Source organism: Myxine glutinosa, chromosome 2 (genome assembly GCF_964187855.1).
Source record: "Myxine glutinosa chromosome 2, kmMyxGlut1.1, whole genome shotgun sequence".
Lineage (NCBI taxonomy): Eukaryota > Metazoa > Chordata > Myxini > Myxiniformes > Myxinidae > Myxine > Myxine glutinosa.
In genome coordinates this window covers 260,001,888-260,019,265 of record NC_136262.1, presented here as the reverse complement: position 1 = coordinate 260,019,265, position 17,378 = coordinate 260,001,888, and the positions used below count along the sequence as shown (strand labels likewise).

The 17,378-nt window shown below is 43.8% G+C and overlaps 1 protein-coding gene across 1 annotated transcript in view; it reads right to left on the bottom strand.

Moving 5' to 3' along the window:
- NFXL1 (nuclear transcription factor, X-box binding like 1) overlaps positions 1-17,378 on the bottom strand; it is a 153,059-nt gene that overhangs the window by 100,552 nt on the left and 35,129 nt on the right. Inside the window, exons 9-14 of the mRNA XM_078772717.1 lie at positions 17,216-17,377; positions 12,649-12,749; positions 12,378-12,492; positions 12,108-12,232; positions 9,127-9,249; positions 1,803-1,893 (exon numbers count right to left, since the gene is read on the bottom strand). Of these exons, the coding sequence (XP_078628843.1) occupies positions 1,803-1,893; positions 9,127-9,249; positions 12,108-12,232; positions 12,378-12,492; positions 12,649-12,749; positions 17,216-17,377 (717 nt within the window). The remainder of the gene's footprint in view (positions 1-1,802; positions 1,894-9,126; positions 9,250-12,107; positions 12,233-12,377; positions 12,493-12,648; positions 12,750-17,215; position 17,378) is intronic.

Sequence of the window (17,378 nt, the reverse complement as noted above, 5' to 3'; positions counted from 1 at the left end):
ACACCGCAGGATATCTCCCTACAATCAACGCTCCAGCCACACATTTATCAACAGTTTACCAGATCTTGCTTCAGGCTGCCAAGATAAAGGATGAACTAAATGTTCAGGGGATAGTTTGTGTCTTCGACCAAGCCTTGTATGCAAAAGCTGTGGAGATCAAATGGAAACACAACCAACTGTTTCAGAAGGTGGTGCTACGAATGGGAACGTTCCATACCTTGTGTAACCTGTTATCAATCATTGGAAAGAGGTTCAGTTCGGCTGGATTGAGGGATCTAGCTGTTGAATCAGGCATAATAGCTGAGGGCTCAATCACATCAGTCCTCGAAGGTCGCAACTACAACCGAGGGGTTCGGCTCTGTAAACTTGTGTACGAGGCCTTGCTCAGATTAGCCTGGAAAGGCTTCTATCCATGGTTTGAAGACCACCATGCTGAAGATGTAAAGCACCTGAACGAGACCACCAAAGCCATCAGATCCTTACATGAAGATGTGTCCCACGAAACCCTGGACTCGGTGTTGAGGAATGATTCTGTGATGACTTGGTGTCTGATTCCCAGACACCAAGTCCACTGGACAGCAAAGGTTGGGTATTGAGTGATAATGGAGACCTGATGATAAACTGGATGACAGGAGAGCCAGCATCGAACATCGTATTGGAGTTCCTGTCCTGCAAGTGTAAGAAGTCATGCAAACTGCCCCGTTGTCAGTGTATGGTGAACGGACTGCCTTGTACTCAGGCTTGTACTTTACAAGACTGTGACAATATGAAGGTTGACGAGGATCTCAGCGAGGACCAGCAATCTGACAGCGATAGTGATAGTGACACCCATTAAGTATCTGATAGTAAATATGATGAATTTGTGTGTACATCTATATGTAAGAGAAGGTTTAAAATACACATCGAGTACTTAAGAGAAATTCTGAAAGACATGTTGACTGTGAGTTATGAATGATAGGATATTGACGACATTGTACATTCAATTTGTTACTTGTATGGTTATTATGCGCAGAATGATAAGTATGCCTTGCCAATTTTGCTATTAGGCGCACTTCTGTTTTTGGCATGATGGACGTTGAAATATTACAAAATAGTGTTTTAAGTATTAATTTTACCACAGTGATAAATTGAATTAATTAAATGTGTTCAAAATACACTATCCGGTTTATTATCAACATGGACCATTGGACCAATAGGATTGGCTATTGGCCGGTCCTCCTCTAGATCTCTGTTCAGCTACAGCGGCCCTATTAAGAACTGGAAGGTTCACTAAGTCGTAAACATTTGCACTGTTTAAATCTTGATTATATGTATTTAAAAAAAAAAACTTTTGTAAGAGAAATTTCAGATGTATGCAATAAACAATTGAAGAAATGCTTTCTTTCACTGAACAAATATCACGTTTTTTTCACCTACCCCACCCATATGAATATGGCTCTACTGAGCTTGAGCTGTGAGTTACAAATGTCCATCATGCTGTTTTGAGTTCCAGAAACATCCAGCTATCAGAAAATAGCAAAATTTTGAGGTGCCCTCAGATGGTACCAATGGACCCAAATTAAGGGATCAGCTCACGGACTAAAACTTTAGGTCTGGCCAACTGGTTTATGAAATACTTGGGACAATCTTCCATCTCGACCGACTCCACAAGGTGGGATAAATTGTGGCCATTAAAGCAGTTATCGCAGACTACAGATTTCAGTATTATTAGTGGCGGGATGATAAACTCAACATTCTATTTGAAACATTAGAGCTTAGGATGACGGCGCACACATACGCACAAACATATCTGAAGTACATACCGGGGTGGCACAATGAAGGGCATCGGTGGTTTTTGCACTGCAAGAGCCGGCCACAGGGCTGGTCGCATGGAGGACAATCTCCAGTACAGCACTGCACACAAGAATGAATTAAAACATAGGGGCAATACCCCCAGAGCTCACCTGGTAGAATAAACAGTATACTGCACCGACTAAAGGTATTTGAAACCAATTCCAATGCTTGCTGGAAGACAGGCATACTCATAAGACTTCAAACAAACCAAAAAAAAAATACCCATTTTGCAGGGGAAACTCCCCCCACCCCCTTCCCACCACTCCACCACCTCCCGTGTACCTCCTCAGACCGCAATTTTTCTAATGCCGTGAACAAACGTTGGTACAACACGGGTCGGGTTATTAAGGTTGTGGTCAAGTTTAATCAGAATTGCACGTGTAGTTTCTGAGAAGAAAGCAAACATCTATTTTGGGTGGCACCCCTCCCCCCCCCACCCAAATTTTGCAGAGGAGAAAGCAAACATCTATTTTGGGGGGATCAAACGTGGACCCAATTTGACCCCCATGTAGATCCCCTCAGACTTCGATTTTCTTAATGCCGTGAACAATCTTCGGTACATCACAGGTGATGAAGGTTGTGATAAAGTTTCATCGAAATATTGTGTGTAGTTTCAGAGGAAAAGCAAATTCCTATTTTGGGGGGTCAAACCTTGACCCACTTTCACCCCCAGTAAACCCCCTTAGACCTCGATTTTTTTTTAATGCCGTGAACAAACTTTAGTCGCAACACAACAAATATAATTTGTGCCAAATTTGATCGCAATCCCATCAGCGGTTTCGGAGAAGAAGTTTCAAGTGCTTACAGAGGGACGGACAGACAGACCGACTAACTGACTGACTGACGGACGGACTGACTGACTGACGGATGACGGATGACGCGCCATCGCACAAGCTTCCCTGAACTTCGTTGCAGGCGAGCTAAAAAATGACATCCATGAACATCACCTAAAATAACTCAAATTTTTATATTAGTTGGCTCGCCGCCAAGACATGACAGGTGCTTACTAAAATAAAACTAGAGAAGTCAATGACGCACCATCACAAATCCCCACGCTTCCCACCGAAAGCAAAGTTGAAAGATAGCATAAAGTTACATCAGGAAAGATCCAATATCAAATTTTGAGTTAAAATTTCTTTTCTGTTTTCAACCCTGCAACCCGGCCAGTCCCCCAGCCCTTCGGCATGAACCGTGGGTCAAATCCAAAAATAGTTACATATTTCATGCGTCCGTCCCCCCCCAATGTTGATTACATGTACAAAGTTTAATTTAAAATGTTTTAAAACATGCCCGTCATTGCATTTTTTTGGTATTTGACCTTTTGACCACAACCCAGAGAGCAGGACCAAAATTATACTGCTCTTGCACGTTGCCATGTGATAATCATAACTACCACGTTTGGTGATTTTTTTTGCACAACTCTTTAGGAGGAGATAGAGTGATGGACTGGCAGACAATGGAGCAGATTGCAGCATCCCCCGTTTATTTCAAAAATTGGGGGGAAAAAAAAACCACAGCATTTTGGTTACAAGCCGTCATCTCGGCTGGATGACTTCACAAAAGGCGACACTACATTTCAGGGATGTGTGGCAATCACAATTTTGCCTTTTTCCGGTCAATGACCAAGTGAACAAAAGTGACCACTATTTTGTTATGTCTCATCTGAATGCAGAGGAGCCAGACTTTCAGAAAAAAAAACATGCACTGCTATTTTAATCCCATCACCTTCTCAGCAGTTCAATACATATTTAAACTAGGACAACACTCTTCAACATCACGACGTCGACCGATATGCCTCTGTCTACATTCTTACATCATTATAATAGTTGTACCTAATTTGATTTAAATCCATTCAGCTGTTCTCAAGTTATCACATTTTTACCTGACATGACCTCTGACCTTTGACCTCAGGACCCCAAAATGTAATCAGTTAATGTTTATATCATTATACGTACCCACACCAAGTTTGAATTGGATAACTTCCGCTGTTCTCAAGTTACAAACCTATTACAGACTTTGACCGTTGACCTCTTGACGCCAAAATATAATCAGTTCATCTTTATATCATTCTACATAATTGTACCAAATTTGGTCAGAATCCCATCACTGGTTCACAAGTTATCGCAGTAAACGTGACTTCTGACCTTTGACCTTGTGACCCCAAAATCTAATCACTTAATCTTTACCTCATTATACATGGGGAGATCTCGCGAGATCTTAACGGCGACGGCACAGATTTTCGAAGCTGTACACGTTCTCCACATTTTCAAAGTTAAGTCATTGTTCACAATTGTATTTTGTCGAAACTGTATTTATGTTTCGGTGTGTGAACCTATAGTGTGTCCCGAGGAAGTTTCTCGGTGTTAATCTTTCATAAACTAATCGTTTATGTTTGCCGCACAGATGCGGCCTTGCCTCAGGCTTCCCCGGTCCCCCGTTGAAGTTTGTTCCTTCCTTCGAGGTTTATGCTAGGTTCTTAGATTTTTCCCTTCTCCCCCAAACATCTACTCGTTGTCTAACGTTTTAAACCCGCCCCCTCCCGCCCCCCCCCCCCCAAATTCTTTCCCATTCTCCACGTGTGAAGTTGTCCCATCGTGCGCTTCTGTCCACGTATGCTGTCTCGCCCCGCCCCCATTATCTCCTTGCCTTCCACCTTTTCCCTGTTCACGTGACTCGTGGTTGTCCCTCCAGGCTCCCTCTCCCCGTTGGTATTTTTGTGAAGAGAAGATTGTTCTTCACGGTTCTGTTTAAATATGTTTAAACTTTCCCCTGCAGTTTTTTATTCAGTGGTATATTACAACATGTTGTTTTTCGTCCTATTTAAAAGGCTCTTTTCAATTTCCTCTCCAACTCATTCCACATCAAAAAAATATTCAATCTCTTATAATTCTTAATTACATGCTCTAAATTCACATTCATTCCACCCCTCCTCCATCGTTCTTAAACGGATCGCTAACTTGAAAATCACAATAAACCCAAATTGTTATAAATGTTCGTCTTTCATTAATCATCCACCTTCTAAACTCCCCCCTTGCCCCTCCCCTCCAAATCTCCCCCCTTGCCCCTCCCCTCCAAATCTCCCCCCCTGCCCCTCACCTCCTAAACTCCCCCCTTGCCCCTCCCCTCCTAAACTCCCACCTTGCCCCTCCCCTCCTAAAATCCCCCCAACCCCTCCCCTTCAAATCTCCCCCCAACCATCCCTCCCAAATTCTCCCCCCTCCCACCTCCTCCTCCTCAAAGCTTCCTCCTTCCCACTTCGTCTCCCTTCTATCTCATACCTCCACCTTCCCCAACCTTCTACTTTCCTCTGCGCCTCCTCAAACAACCCCTCACTGTGCCTCATCCCATCACCAACAAACCTTTCGTCCTCCTCATCCTTCCCTTTCTTGTAACTCTTCTGTTATCTCTGACTCACTCTCAACTGCTCTCCCTACCTCCCCCTCTCATCCTCCATCTGACCCTACCCCTCCCCTCCCCTGTCCTGCACCCGATGCTCCCCCCCTCTCCTCATTAACGGTATGGACCTCAAACATCCGGGGCCTTCGCTCAAACCTGATTGATCTCTCCATTCAGGTTGCTTCTGACAATCCAGACTTGATCTGCTTAACAGAAACTTTCCTCCTTCAAGATGTCTCTGATTCCTTAATATCTCTTCCTGGTTACTCCCTCCTCCGGTATGATAGACCTGAGCCTCGTCCTGGTGGTGGGGTGGCTATCTTTATCAAAAACTCTCTTCCTCACTCTCCTTGCACTGCCCTCTCTCCACCCCATCCCCAGGAGTACCTCTGGCTACGGCTTCCTCTCCACTCCCACATTTTGTTCATATTTATTCTGTATCGTCCTCCAAACAGTGATGACTCCATTTACATTTCGCTGTCGGACAACATGGACCAACTTCTATCAAGTCATCCAAACTCTCTCTTCCTCATAGTCACGTGAAAAAGTAAGTACACCCCATGTAAAGTTTTGACTTTTTCAACATATTTCAACATACAGCTATTTGATCTTCATTTCAACAATATTGATAGATAAAGGTGACATAATATAACAAATATCATGAAACATTTACATTTTGTAGTCCATTGTATAATTTAAATAAACATAAATGCAAATTTCACACGTGGAAATAGTAAGTGCACCCTTGCCTCTAATAGGTGGTATTGCCCCCTTTGGCAGAAACAACCTCAAGTAGGCGTTTCTTATAACTGTCTAACAGTCTCTGACATCGACTGGGAGAAATTTTTGCCCACTCCTCCATGTAGAATTATTTCAGCTGTGCGATGTTTGAGGGGTTTCTTGCATGCACAGCTCGTTTCAAATCCCCCCACAACATCTCGATGTGATTTAGATCCGGGCTTTGACTTGGCCGTTCCAGAACGCTCCATTTCTTTCTTTTCAGCCATTCCTTGGTGGATTTACTGGTATGTTTAGGGTCATTGCCATGTTGGAAGGTCCACCTTCGGGTGAGCTTCAACTTTCCGACAGATGGCCTCACATTATCCTCAAGCACCCTCTGGTACAATGAAGAATTCATAGTGGATTCTATGATGGTGAGCTGCCCAGGCCCTGATGCAGCAAAGCTGCCCCAAACCAAAATAATTCCACCACCATGCTTTACATCAGGGTGCTGTGGTCAAATGCTGTCTTTGGTTTTCGCCAAACATGTCTTCTGGTACTGTGACCAAATAGCACTACCTTTGACTCATCTGTCCAGAGCACATTGTTCCAGAAGTGCTGATCTTTGCCTAGGCAAAACTTTAGTCTTTAGTCTTGGCTAAAGACCATTGGCATTGGCTAAAACCAAAACCATTGGCAAACTTTAGTCTTGCACTGATGTTCTTTCTGGACAGCAAAGGTTACCTCCTGGCACACCTCCCATGTAGATCAAATTTGTGCAGCCTCTTTCGAATGGTAGACTCGTGCACTTTGACATCAACAGTGGCAAGAGCTACCTGAAGGTCCCCGTGATGACATTCTGGGGTTCTTCGAGACTTCTTTCAGCATCTTGCGGTCTGCTCTCGGGCTGAACTTTCTGGGGCGGCCTGGCCTGAAAAAGTTGGCCGTTGTTTGGAATCTTCTCCACTTGTAGATGATCTTCCGGACAGTCGAATGATTGATTTCAAATTGTTTGGAGATCTTTTAAAATCCCTTCCCAGACTCGTAGGCATCTATAACCTTCTTTCCGAAGGCCTCAGAGAGCTCTTGTGATCTAGGCATGGTGACGCCACACACTTCAACAACAAAGAGCAAACCAAACTAAATGTCTGAGGTTTAAATAAGACAGGTTCCTCCTGTATCCCAGTGTGTACCTCGGTTTAGAATAGGTACACCGTATCCCTGCGCATCGTCAGAGGCGACTAAGGGTTGGCGTCAGGAAGGGCATCCGGCCATAGAAACATTGCCTCAAACAGGGAACCATGATTGTCATGGGGCCCGTAAGGCTAACCCCCGCTCTAGCGGGGAAAATGGCCTTAAAAACGATCATTCATTCATTCATATTCCTCCACGATCCTCTCTAACGATGTTCTACTCATTTGCAGCTGAGCTGGTGCACCTGATTCTAATTTTAGGTATTTGAAGTCGTGATAAATGTAGGGGTGTATTTACTTTTTCCAGATGCGAAATTTGCATTTATGTTTATTTAAATTATACAATGGACTACAAAATGTAAATGTTTCATGATGTTTGTTCTATTAAATCACCTTTATCTATCAATATTGTTGAAATGAAGATCAAATAGCTGTATGTACAGTAGAAATATGCTGAAAAAGTCAAAACTTTACATGGGGTGTACTTACTTTTTCACGTGAATGTATGTGGCGACTTCAACTGTCATCATGCCAGCTGGCTGGGTGTGGGTTCCTCTCACCAGCCATGGCACCTCAGCAAAGGACTTCTGCGACTCTTTGGGACTGACACAATCTGTCAATTTCCCGACCCGGATCTCAGTCAATGGAGTATCTTCTCTTCCAGACTTGGTTATGACAAACTTCCCTGCAAATGTCTGCTGCTCTTCTTCTGCTCCAATCGGTTCTTCTGATCATGTGCTTGTTAAAGTGGACATCTCTCTGGCCATTCTCAGAGAGCCTCCTCAGCACCAACGAGTCTAGCATTTCACTCAGGCCGACTGGCACGGTCTGCAAGCAGCCATCAATCATCTGGACTGGTCTCCCATCTCCACTGCCTCTGACGTAAATTCTTCCTGGGAATTCTTCCAAAGCAAACTGCTCTCTCTCATGCACAGATTTATCCCATCTCGTCTTCAGTTGTCTTACCCTTCCTCCCGTCCATGGTACACGGAATCTTATGGTGAGGCAGTTGCCCTGAAACAACTTGCCTTTGCCTCTTGGAAGGCAAATCCAACTGAAGGCAATCTCAGTTCCTTCCACCAAGCTCGGAACAAGTGTGTGTCTACCCTCAGGAGTGCCAGGAAGCGCTATCTCTCCACACTCAATATTGAACTCTCAATCCTGTCTCCTTCCTCCAAATCCTGGTGGCGTCTGGTCAAATCCGTTTCTGGTGCTTGTTCCCCTTCCATCCCCTCCCTTACCTCAAATGGCTACACAGTTGACACCGCACGTGACAAAGCCGAATGCCTAAACTCTGTGTTTGCCTCAAAATCTTGTGTCCCAAACCCATCTCTCTCTGTTTCCACCTTTCCCAGCAGAACCCAGCTGCTCCCCTTGTGTTTTATACCTCTCCCCCCCTCCCCTTCCCACGCCTCCTGCCCCCAAGCCCTCTCCCTCCCACACTTCTCCCTGCTCTCAAATGTTGTGGTTGTGTGCTTCCCCTTCTCTCCCCATCTTGTCTTCCGCTCCCTCTTTTTGTATATTTTGTTTGTATGGTTGATTTGTTTGTGAAATAAATGTTAGCTCTTTCACGAGCCTCGATTCAGTATACAAAAAAAAAAAAAAAAAAAAAGAGAGAAAGATAGAAAGAGAGAAAGAGAGAAAGAGAGAAAGAGAGAAAGAGAGATTGGGTGCTACCAACCAAATATTAAGTGTTGGGTGTCAATAATTTTGTCAATGCCATTTATTTTTATTTTCTGATTTAAAAGGAAATATTAAGTTCTGAATGAAAAATAAAGGTTCTGTTATACTCGTATTAACAGTGAAATAAAGAATTGTGGAGACCAAATACTTTTGTCAATTTCAACTTATTTTTAGAGAAAATTGAGTTATTTGAAAAAACTGCAAGGGTGCCAATATTTTTGGCCACGACTGTAAAATGGCAAGAAGTTTTCGAATACACCAGCTGGACAACTTTTGAATGATCTGCCCCATACTAACTTGCCTTTCTCCGGCATGTATGACGACCACAAGTGCGGTGCTGGATACATCGAGTGTCACACAGGTACGGACGGTTGCACGGCATGGAACGGGTATGACGACCACAGCGGCAAGACTTGTCTTCAACCTGAAATGTGAGGGTTCATGGGGTGCAAGGATGTGGTCAGCTTCCATAAATGACAACCCAGATGCATGAGGTGATCTGTAAACAAAAGAGTTACCATCTTACCTATCACAGCCATATTAAAGAGTGAGCAATGGATAACTGTTAGATCACACCAACAGTTATCTAAAGCTGCTATGTAGGTAACCCATCTTAAATTTATATTATTGAGATTAAGTTAATGAGGTGTGATTAAAGCACAAGCATGTTGGGCCAAATTATTTCAATCCCACACACAGGAAATATGACGTAATTATCCCTGTGAGGTGACAAAAAGGGTTGGCGGCAGGAAGGGCATCCGGCCGTAAAACATTGCTTCAAAAAGGGGACCGAAAAACAACAACAACCACGGTCCCCGAAAAAGGCCAACCCCCGCTTTGCGGGGAAAAATGGCCTCTAAAGGTGGTTTATTTTTATTATTATTATTTTTTATCCCTGTGAGGTGAATGGTCATTAGAAGATTGTCCACACTTTAAAGAGCTAATTGAAGGAAGCCCGACATTATAAGCAATATGTTCGCTACCGAGCTGTGTCGGCCGGGTTTCATCCACGGTTGAAGTCAGATTCAAATAAAAACCTTCCTTCTGATGCTGTGCCAGCACGAGGCGCTGAATCGTAAAACATGCCAACCTTCATATTAGGAGACATGTTTCATAGTGTGAATTCAGGTCGTCGACATTGAATATGTCATTGTACGTTTCAAAAAGTAGGCCACTGTGTGCTGTTTGTTCAGGTTAAATTCCCTGCCAGGAAATAAATAATACAAGAAATATGTCATGCATAGCAAGAGCAAAATGGCCTTTGAATTGGTGCAAAGTAAAGTTACAACTGAGGCAACAACAACAGCATCATAAAAAGGGTATTTGTTTTTGTGCCTATTGTTTTTTTTTTAATAAATAGAACAAATGGAATAAATTAAAAAATACAAAAACGAAAACAGCACAGAACAGGAACGAACAGCACTTGGTAGAGTTCATATCTTCATATCATATCTTTAGAAATTAAATAATTCTCGTATCCGAATACATATTCATATCTTCACCAAAAGAGAATCAACCCTTCCTTGTCACACACCCAACCTGTCTACGAAGTTTCGTCCGAGTCCGTCCACAACTTTTGTGAGATATCGTGCTATACAATCGCTTTTTGCCATACAAAAAAAAAAAGAAAAAAGAATTCTCTTAATGGTGAAGAATCACTTAAAAATTCTCGAATCCAGATCTGATCTTCACCAAAATCTAATAATTTTGTCCGTGTCACATACCCAACCTGTCCAAATTTCGTAGGAATCTTTCCACAACCTTTTGACACCATGAACAAACAGACAGACAGAGAAGGGTGAAAACATAATCTCCATCCACCTTCGGTGGCGGAGGTAACGAGAGAGTTCATAAACCACCTTACCCCATGCAGTCTTGAGGGGGGAAAAGGCCATGGGTGGGATCTGCGAGTAGCAAACTTGATTGATCCTGATGATGTAAAATGCCTTAATATTTTGTCCTAAAGTACTGCTAAACAGAAGGTTTGAAAGTACCAAAAAGGAAATTTGTGTTCCACAGTGTACAAGTACAAATTAAAGTGAAATAAAAGAAAGATTTTAAAGGTTGCAGAAAAAAAAAATTCCGAAGTTTACTGCAGTTGCTGCAGCTTTTTGAAATTTTTCTTTTTTTTTTACGTTGAAGGCTCCAGTCACGGACTATATGGAATAGACGACGGGCCTTAAATAAAAGAGCTACATTGATAGAAAAGTGAAGAAAGAGAGAATTTCACTTTTACACCACCATATTGAACATGCCACATTAGTTCTTCGCACATGTTGTTTGTGTCCTTTATGACGTCCTTAAAAACATCAAGTTTCCTGATTGGAATGATTTTCAACTTTGTGTTACTGCCAGACCGGCAGGCAGAGTAAAACAATTATCTCACGTGATCGGGACAAATTCAGAGCCAAAGTACAGTTAAACTACAGGTTTATTTTCTAATTCATGTTCAGAATACTGAAGAAGATTCAATTTAAATAAAGTTCTTCCTCGATCATAAACCGACGTTTGGAGACAGAGTTAACCAATTGCTTAACCACGCTTTTCGCTTCACCTGCACGGGGTAAGTAGAAAATGAACAGGTAAACAACTAAGCACAGCTGTTGTGCTCAAATCCTGAGAGGCAATCTATTAAATTGGTTGAACCTCAGCATCCGGCCACAACTTCGCGGGCATAGGTAGTTGGTTGTAGACGGCAACCGCCCAGGGTGGTACTACCGTCCTGACTTAGGAGTGTTAAAGTGGTGCCCGGAACCATCTTACACTCTCCGTGTCAGGATTTCTGGTTTTACTTACTGTCTCACTCAAACTATATCTACCGGGGTGAGCTCCAATCTCTCTTTCTCGCAAACAAACACCATACACTTTTCTTCTTTTTTATTTGAGGCCTGGCCTCGTTGAGGGCTATATAGTCCGTGCCTGAAGCCTCCAACATGAAAAAAATAAATAAATAAAAAGGCAATTAAATTGTACGAAACACAGAAAACAATGAGAGCCAATTATAATATTTCTCAATTCAATAAATCAATTTTAACACCTGATCGTTGGAGCATTGGACGGTATGATCATCATACGTACACAAAATAGCACGATATGAAACATTCGTTTTTAAAACAGTGGAAAGAAAGAAGATACAAAGAACTTTGCACTTCACAACCGCCTTGTGTTTTCACAGCAACAATTACAGTTGGTCCATCGCTAATTGCATTGTGTGATCATTTTAAGAGTACTTGGTATGATGTTAAGGTAAAGAGAAAACGACTGCAAAGGTAGTTTGCACACCTGGCGGCACGTTTCACATGGGCCACGGTGGCAGCGGTGGTTACAGTAATGCTGGCCACAGGCAAGCAGCTTCGCACAGGTATCTCCGCACGGCGGCGGCTCTTCGGTGCAGGGCAGCTTGCAGGCTTCGCACACACATGAGCATAGAGCAGCTGCAACTGCTGTCTAAAAGCAGGGTTTCTTCTTCTTCAAAGTGAAAGCAAATTGTGGAGACATGCATTCAAAAACCCATTAATACCAGGAAGTGTAACGGTATTATGGAGCACTCACGAGTCTTGCCACAAGGGCAGGTGCGTAAGCCAGAGTTGGGGCAGCTCAAGCAGGCTCCTGAATGGCAGATCACCTGACATGTATGCACTCCACAGGAGAGCTGCTTGCCACATACCTGACCAGCGACAAAAGACAAATTTATCCAATTCCAACCTAATAACCTTCACCTGATACGAGTTATGCAAACGTAACCATGTGCAGTTATAGTCTGAAATACAATTCATGTCATTGGTGGGATTGGTATAGATATTTGGCTCCGACTTGTACTTACATGTTGGCACTGCCAGGATGGGCTGGCACATGGCCGTTCCTCCTGCTTATGCCCGCAAAGGCATGACTGTATGCTGAGGTACGGACAGGTAAGGCACTCTCCTACGGTTGGGTACATGAAGGGCATTGCCATTGCAAAGTCACCCTCTCTTTAACAGGATACTTGAGACAGAAACGTGAAACATCGGATGCACAAAACAAAATAACCTCGTGCAGAAATTTTACAAATTCCATTTTGAAAAGCGAATTGATCTTCAATTAAGAAATTACTTTGCCACAAAAATGAGACTTTGTGACATGTATAGAAGACCTCTGTATTTGTTAGGGTCGGCGAGTTATCGCAGGCAGTCAAATTGAAACTTGTCCCTGACCCACTTAATTAATAAAATGACAATGAGATAGAAATAGTTGTTATTTGCTGAATCTTAATAGCACTATGCTATAAGTTCATAATGATCTTGTAGGAAACGAGTAATTAAATATTAAGGATGTATGTATATTGTGAAATTATAAAAGGACATATATGTGTGTGAGGAGGGCAGGTGAGTTATCACCGGCATCCCATCTGTATAGCCAACAGTTACACGCCGAGTTGGTATGCATTAAGCCCTTTTGCTCTCGGGGCAACCTCGAGTACAATGGAAAGCAAATCCTCATGGTGCCAAGAAGACGACCCCGTCCCCCAGATCTACCTCTCCCTAAACCCCTTATTGGAATCCCTCTGCCCCCGATCTCCTCCCCCCTACCCCCTCCTACTATGAAGACCCAATCATCAATTCCCCTATTGTTCTGAATGATATAAAATTAAGCAAAGTTCGCTCAATCGAGGAAGAATGCTCATTTCCGACCCGGGTCCTGTGCTGTGAATTCTGTGCTGTGAATTCTGTGCTGTGAATTCTGTGCTGTGAGTTCTACAATGTATTTCTGTTGTAATCAAATGAGTATTTTTCCCAGTGTTATTAAAATATTTACAAGTGCAAATCCAACGGAAGGAAATCTCATTTCCTTTCACAAAGCCCGAAACAAGTGTGTGTCCACCCTCAGGAGAGCCAGGAAACAATATCTCTCCGTTCTCAAGACCGAACTCTCTTATCTGTCTCCCTCTTCCAAATCCTGGTGGCGTCTGGTCAAATCTGTTTCTGGTGTTTGTTCCCCCTCCATCCCCTCCCTTACCTCAAACGGCTACACAGCTGACTCCGCACGTGAAAAAGCTGAATGCCTCAACTCTGTGTTTGCCTCTAAATCTTGTGTCCCAAACCCATCCCTCTCTGGACCCACCATACCCAGTCGTACCCAGCTGCTCCTGGACTCCGTGTCCTTTCCTCCTGACAAGGTGCAAAAGTTTCTGTCACCCCTCGACTCTGATTCTGCAACTGGACCTGACGGCATCAGCCCACGGGTCCTAAAATCCTGTTCTTTCACTCTTTCAGTCCCTCTCTCTGTTCTCTTCACCCTCTCTTTTGCTCAAGGTCAACTGCCATCTGCATGGAAATCAGCCAACATCACCGCTTTGCACAAAAAAGGTGCAAAAACAGATCCTAGCAACTACAGACCAATCAGCCTTCTCCCAATTATCAGCAAAGTCATGGAATCCATCATTGCTTCGGATACGAAATCTTTCCTCTTACCCAATGACTTGATCTCTGATCATCAATTTGGTTTCAGACCAGGTCACTCTACTCTGGGCATGCTGCTTCTGCTGTCTCAACAATGGATGGAGGTCCTCAATGCCAAACAGGAAATTAGAGCTGTCTCCCTCGACATATCACATGCCTTCGATACTGTCTGGCACCCCGCTCTGCTCACCAAACTCTCCTCCTTTGGTATCCATGGAAATCTCCACGCATGGCTGGCGGACTTCCCCTCTAGTCGTAGTCAACGTGTGGCCCTGAATGGGTTTCTCTCATCTCCTCTTCCTGTTCAGGCTGGAGTTCCCCAAGGCAGTGTTCTGGGCCCTGTGCTTTTTCTGGTCTTCATCAATGATCTCTCTGACTCTCTTGAAAATCCTCTCTATCTCTTTGCTGATGACTCCTCTCTGCCGCTCCATTCCTCATCCCTCAGATCGGCAGTCCGCAGCCTCCTCACTCTCTGCAGACCTGGACAAAATCACAGACTGGGCAAACAAGTGGAACATGTCTTTCAATCCTGACAAATCTCACACTCTTACGATGTCTCTCCGAAAAGACCGACTGGACAACCCTCCCATCTACTTTCTGAATAATCCTCTCCAAGAAGTTCTGTCACTCAAGCTTTTGGGTCTCACTATCTGCCATCATCTTTCCTGGGAAAACCACATTTCCAAGCTGGCCTCCAAAGCCAGTCGCCGACTGGGCATCCTCCGTCGTGCGAAGTCCTTCCTTGGCACACCTGAGCTCCTCACCACATACAAGGCTTTCATCCGCAGCTCAATGGAGTACTGCTCTCCCCTCTGGGCTGGTGCTCCTGCCTCACACCTAGCTCACCTTCACGCTGTTGAAACCAAAGCGTTCAGAATCATTGGAATCTCCCGCGATGACGCTATCTCCGAGGGCCTTTCACTTAATCACCGCAGGCAGGTTGGTGGTCTTTCCGTCTTCTACCGACTCCTCTCCGGCCTTGCTCCCCCAGCTCACTCTGGGCTCTGTCCCCCAAATATTCCTGCAGGTCGCACAAGATCTGCCTGCAACCCTCTTATGGTTAAACTGCCAAAATCAAGACTCTCTGCTCACCTTCATTCCTCTTTTCTCCCGCCTCTGGAACAAACTCCCTCACTCTCTTCAATCCCACTCCTCCCTCCAGGTCTTTAAAACGGCTGTTCACCACCATCTCTTATCTTCCCCAATCCAAAACCTTGATCTTTTCTACCCCCGCTAATTTCACCCCAAATCCACTTTTTTGAGGTGACTTTTGACTTCTTTCCTGGAAGTCCTTGGCGTCCTTGCATTTTATACCTATCCTGCCTCCCCCCAGGCCCTCTCCCTCCAAAAACGTCTCCCGATGTCCCTGCTCTCAAATGTTGTGTTTGTGTGCTTCCTCCCCTTCTCTCCCCATCTTGTTGACCGCTCCCCTTTTTATATACTTTGTTTGCTTGTTTGTTTGATTTGTTTGTTTGATAAATGTTAGCTCTTTCACGAGCCTCGACTCTGTATACAAAAAAAAAAAAAAGAAAAAAAAAAAAGAAGTGTTCATGGCCTTGTCTATGTGCACAAAAATGAGACTGTGACATGCCTTGACATTATTAAACCAGCAGGTATGGAATCTTTGTGTGCACCTTTCCTGACTCACTCAGCTCAACCAGGCCTGAACCAACTCTTTCATCCTCATTGCATCTTCTAATCCTCCTCCTTCTGTGTCGGACTAATCTGTGCCAATAAGTATAGGGTAAGTTATATTTGACCGATATATTTATATTTGTTGTTTAGCGCTGGTCATGGGGCCCCCGCAAGGCTAACCCCCCGCTCTAGCAGGGAAAATGGCCTTAAATGCTGTTGTTGTTGTTTAGCGCTGGTCAGTTCTGCTCGAACAGACCCGCGGCCTAGAGATAGCCACTAGACCTTCCGGGAGCGACCTTGAGATCCCTCGCATATAAAATGGTGCGCTCTTGCCTTCGGGTCTTTATAGTTTACAGGTGTGCATTATTTTCAAACAGGACGTCGTGTTCTTCACATTCACATTAAACGGGCATCCTGTCCGCCGGCATTGGTTGGTGGATGTTAAAGACTCTACGCTGTCCTCGCAAACAGTATCGCCAGGCACGATGGCCTAATTCCAAATTTCTGCCTTGACCTTATTCAAACGTGAAGCACGGACAGCTGGTTTGTCGAAGACTTGTGCCAAGCTTCCTCCGGCCACCCCCACAATAACGTGGGAATAATTGTGGCCATTGAAGAAGTCGTCGTCTCACATATCGTCTTTGATTAGATCCAAACAAATGAAACTTTTACTTTTCTGTCCAAAGCACCTTTGCCCATTGTTCCATATTCCAATTTATATGCTCTTGGACATATTTTAGCCTTTCAGTCTTGTTCCCTTTTCTTAAGAGGTTTTCATCTGGCAACACATCCTTTAAGCTCTGATTACAAAAGTGACCTTTGTACTGTTGATGAATGAACAATGACACCTGAGCCTTCTGCCAGCTATGTTGTCAATTTGACTCTCGTCTTCTTTCTATTCCTCAATATTATCTTCTTCAAAGTATTGCTCATTCTTGTTGGACAACTTTTTTGATCTTCCTTTCTCGAGTTTGTCAATTACAGATTATGTTTCTCTGTACTTGGGATTTTATCTTTATCGGTGTGTCGAGAGTAACACCTGACAATGGGTCATTAATTGGATTTGATGGAAATGTGATGGATTAGCTACAACACTTCACATTGGCTGCTCACGTATAGTTTACTTTGAGTTGTTTTGATCACGAGTTTTTCAAGATTATGATCAATGTGAATTAAAGATTCCAAAATGACAAGTTTGATTTCTTCTCACCCAGACTAAATTGTATTAATAACGGTCAATGTCTGGTACAATTATGGCTCGACTACGTTGCTATTTGATATTATAATAATAACCTATTATGTCAAGAAGGAGCATACCAGGATGGCACGGTTTGACACACGAATGCTGTCCACAGTTAAGTTTGTGCCCACAGACAGCACCACACGACCAGGCACGATTACCACAGCGACGGGGCATCGGGGCAGCCTTCCCACAATGGCAGCGACACTGAACCGTTGCAGGGCATGGGGGGCAAGGTCC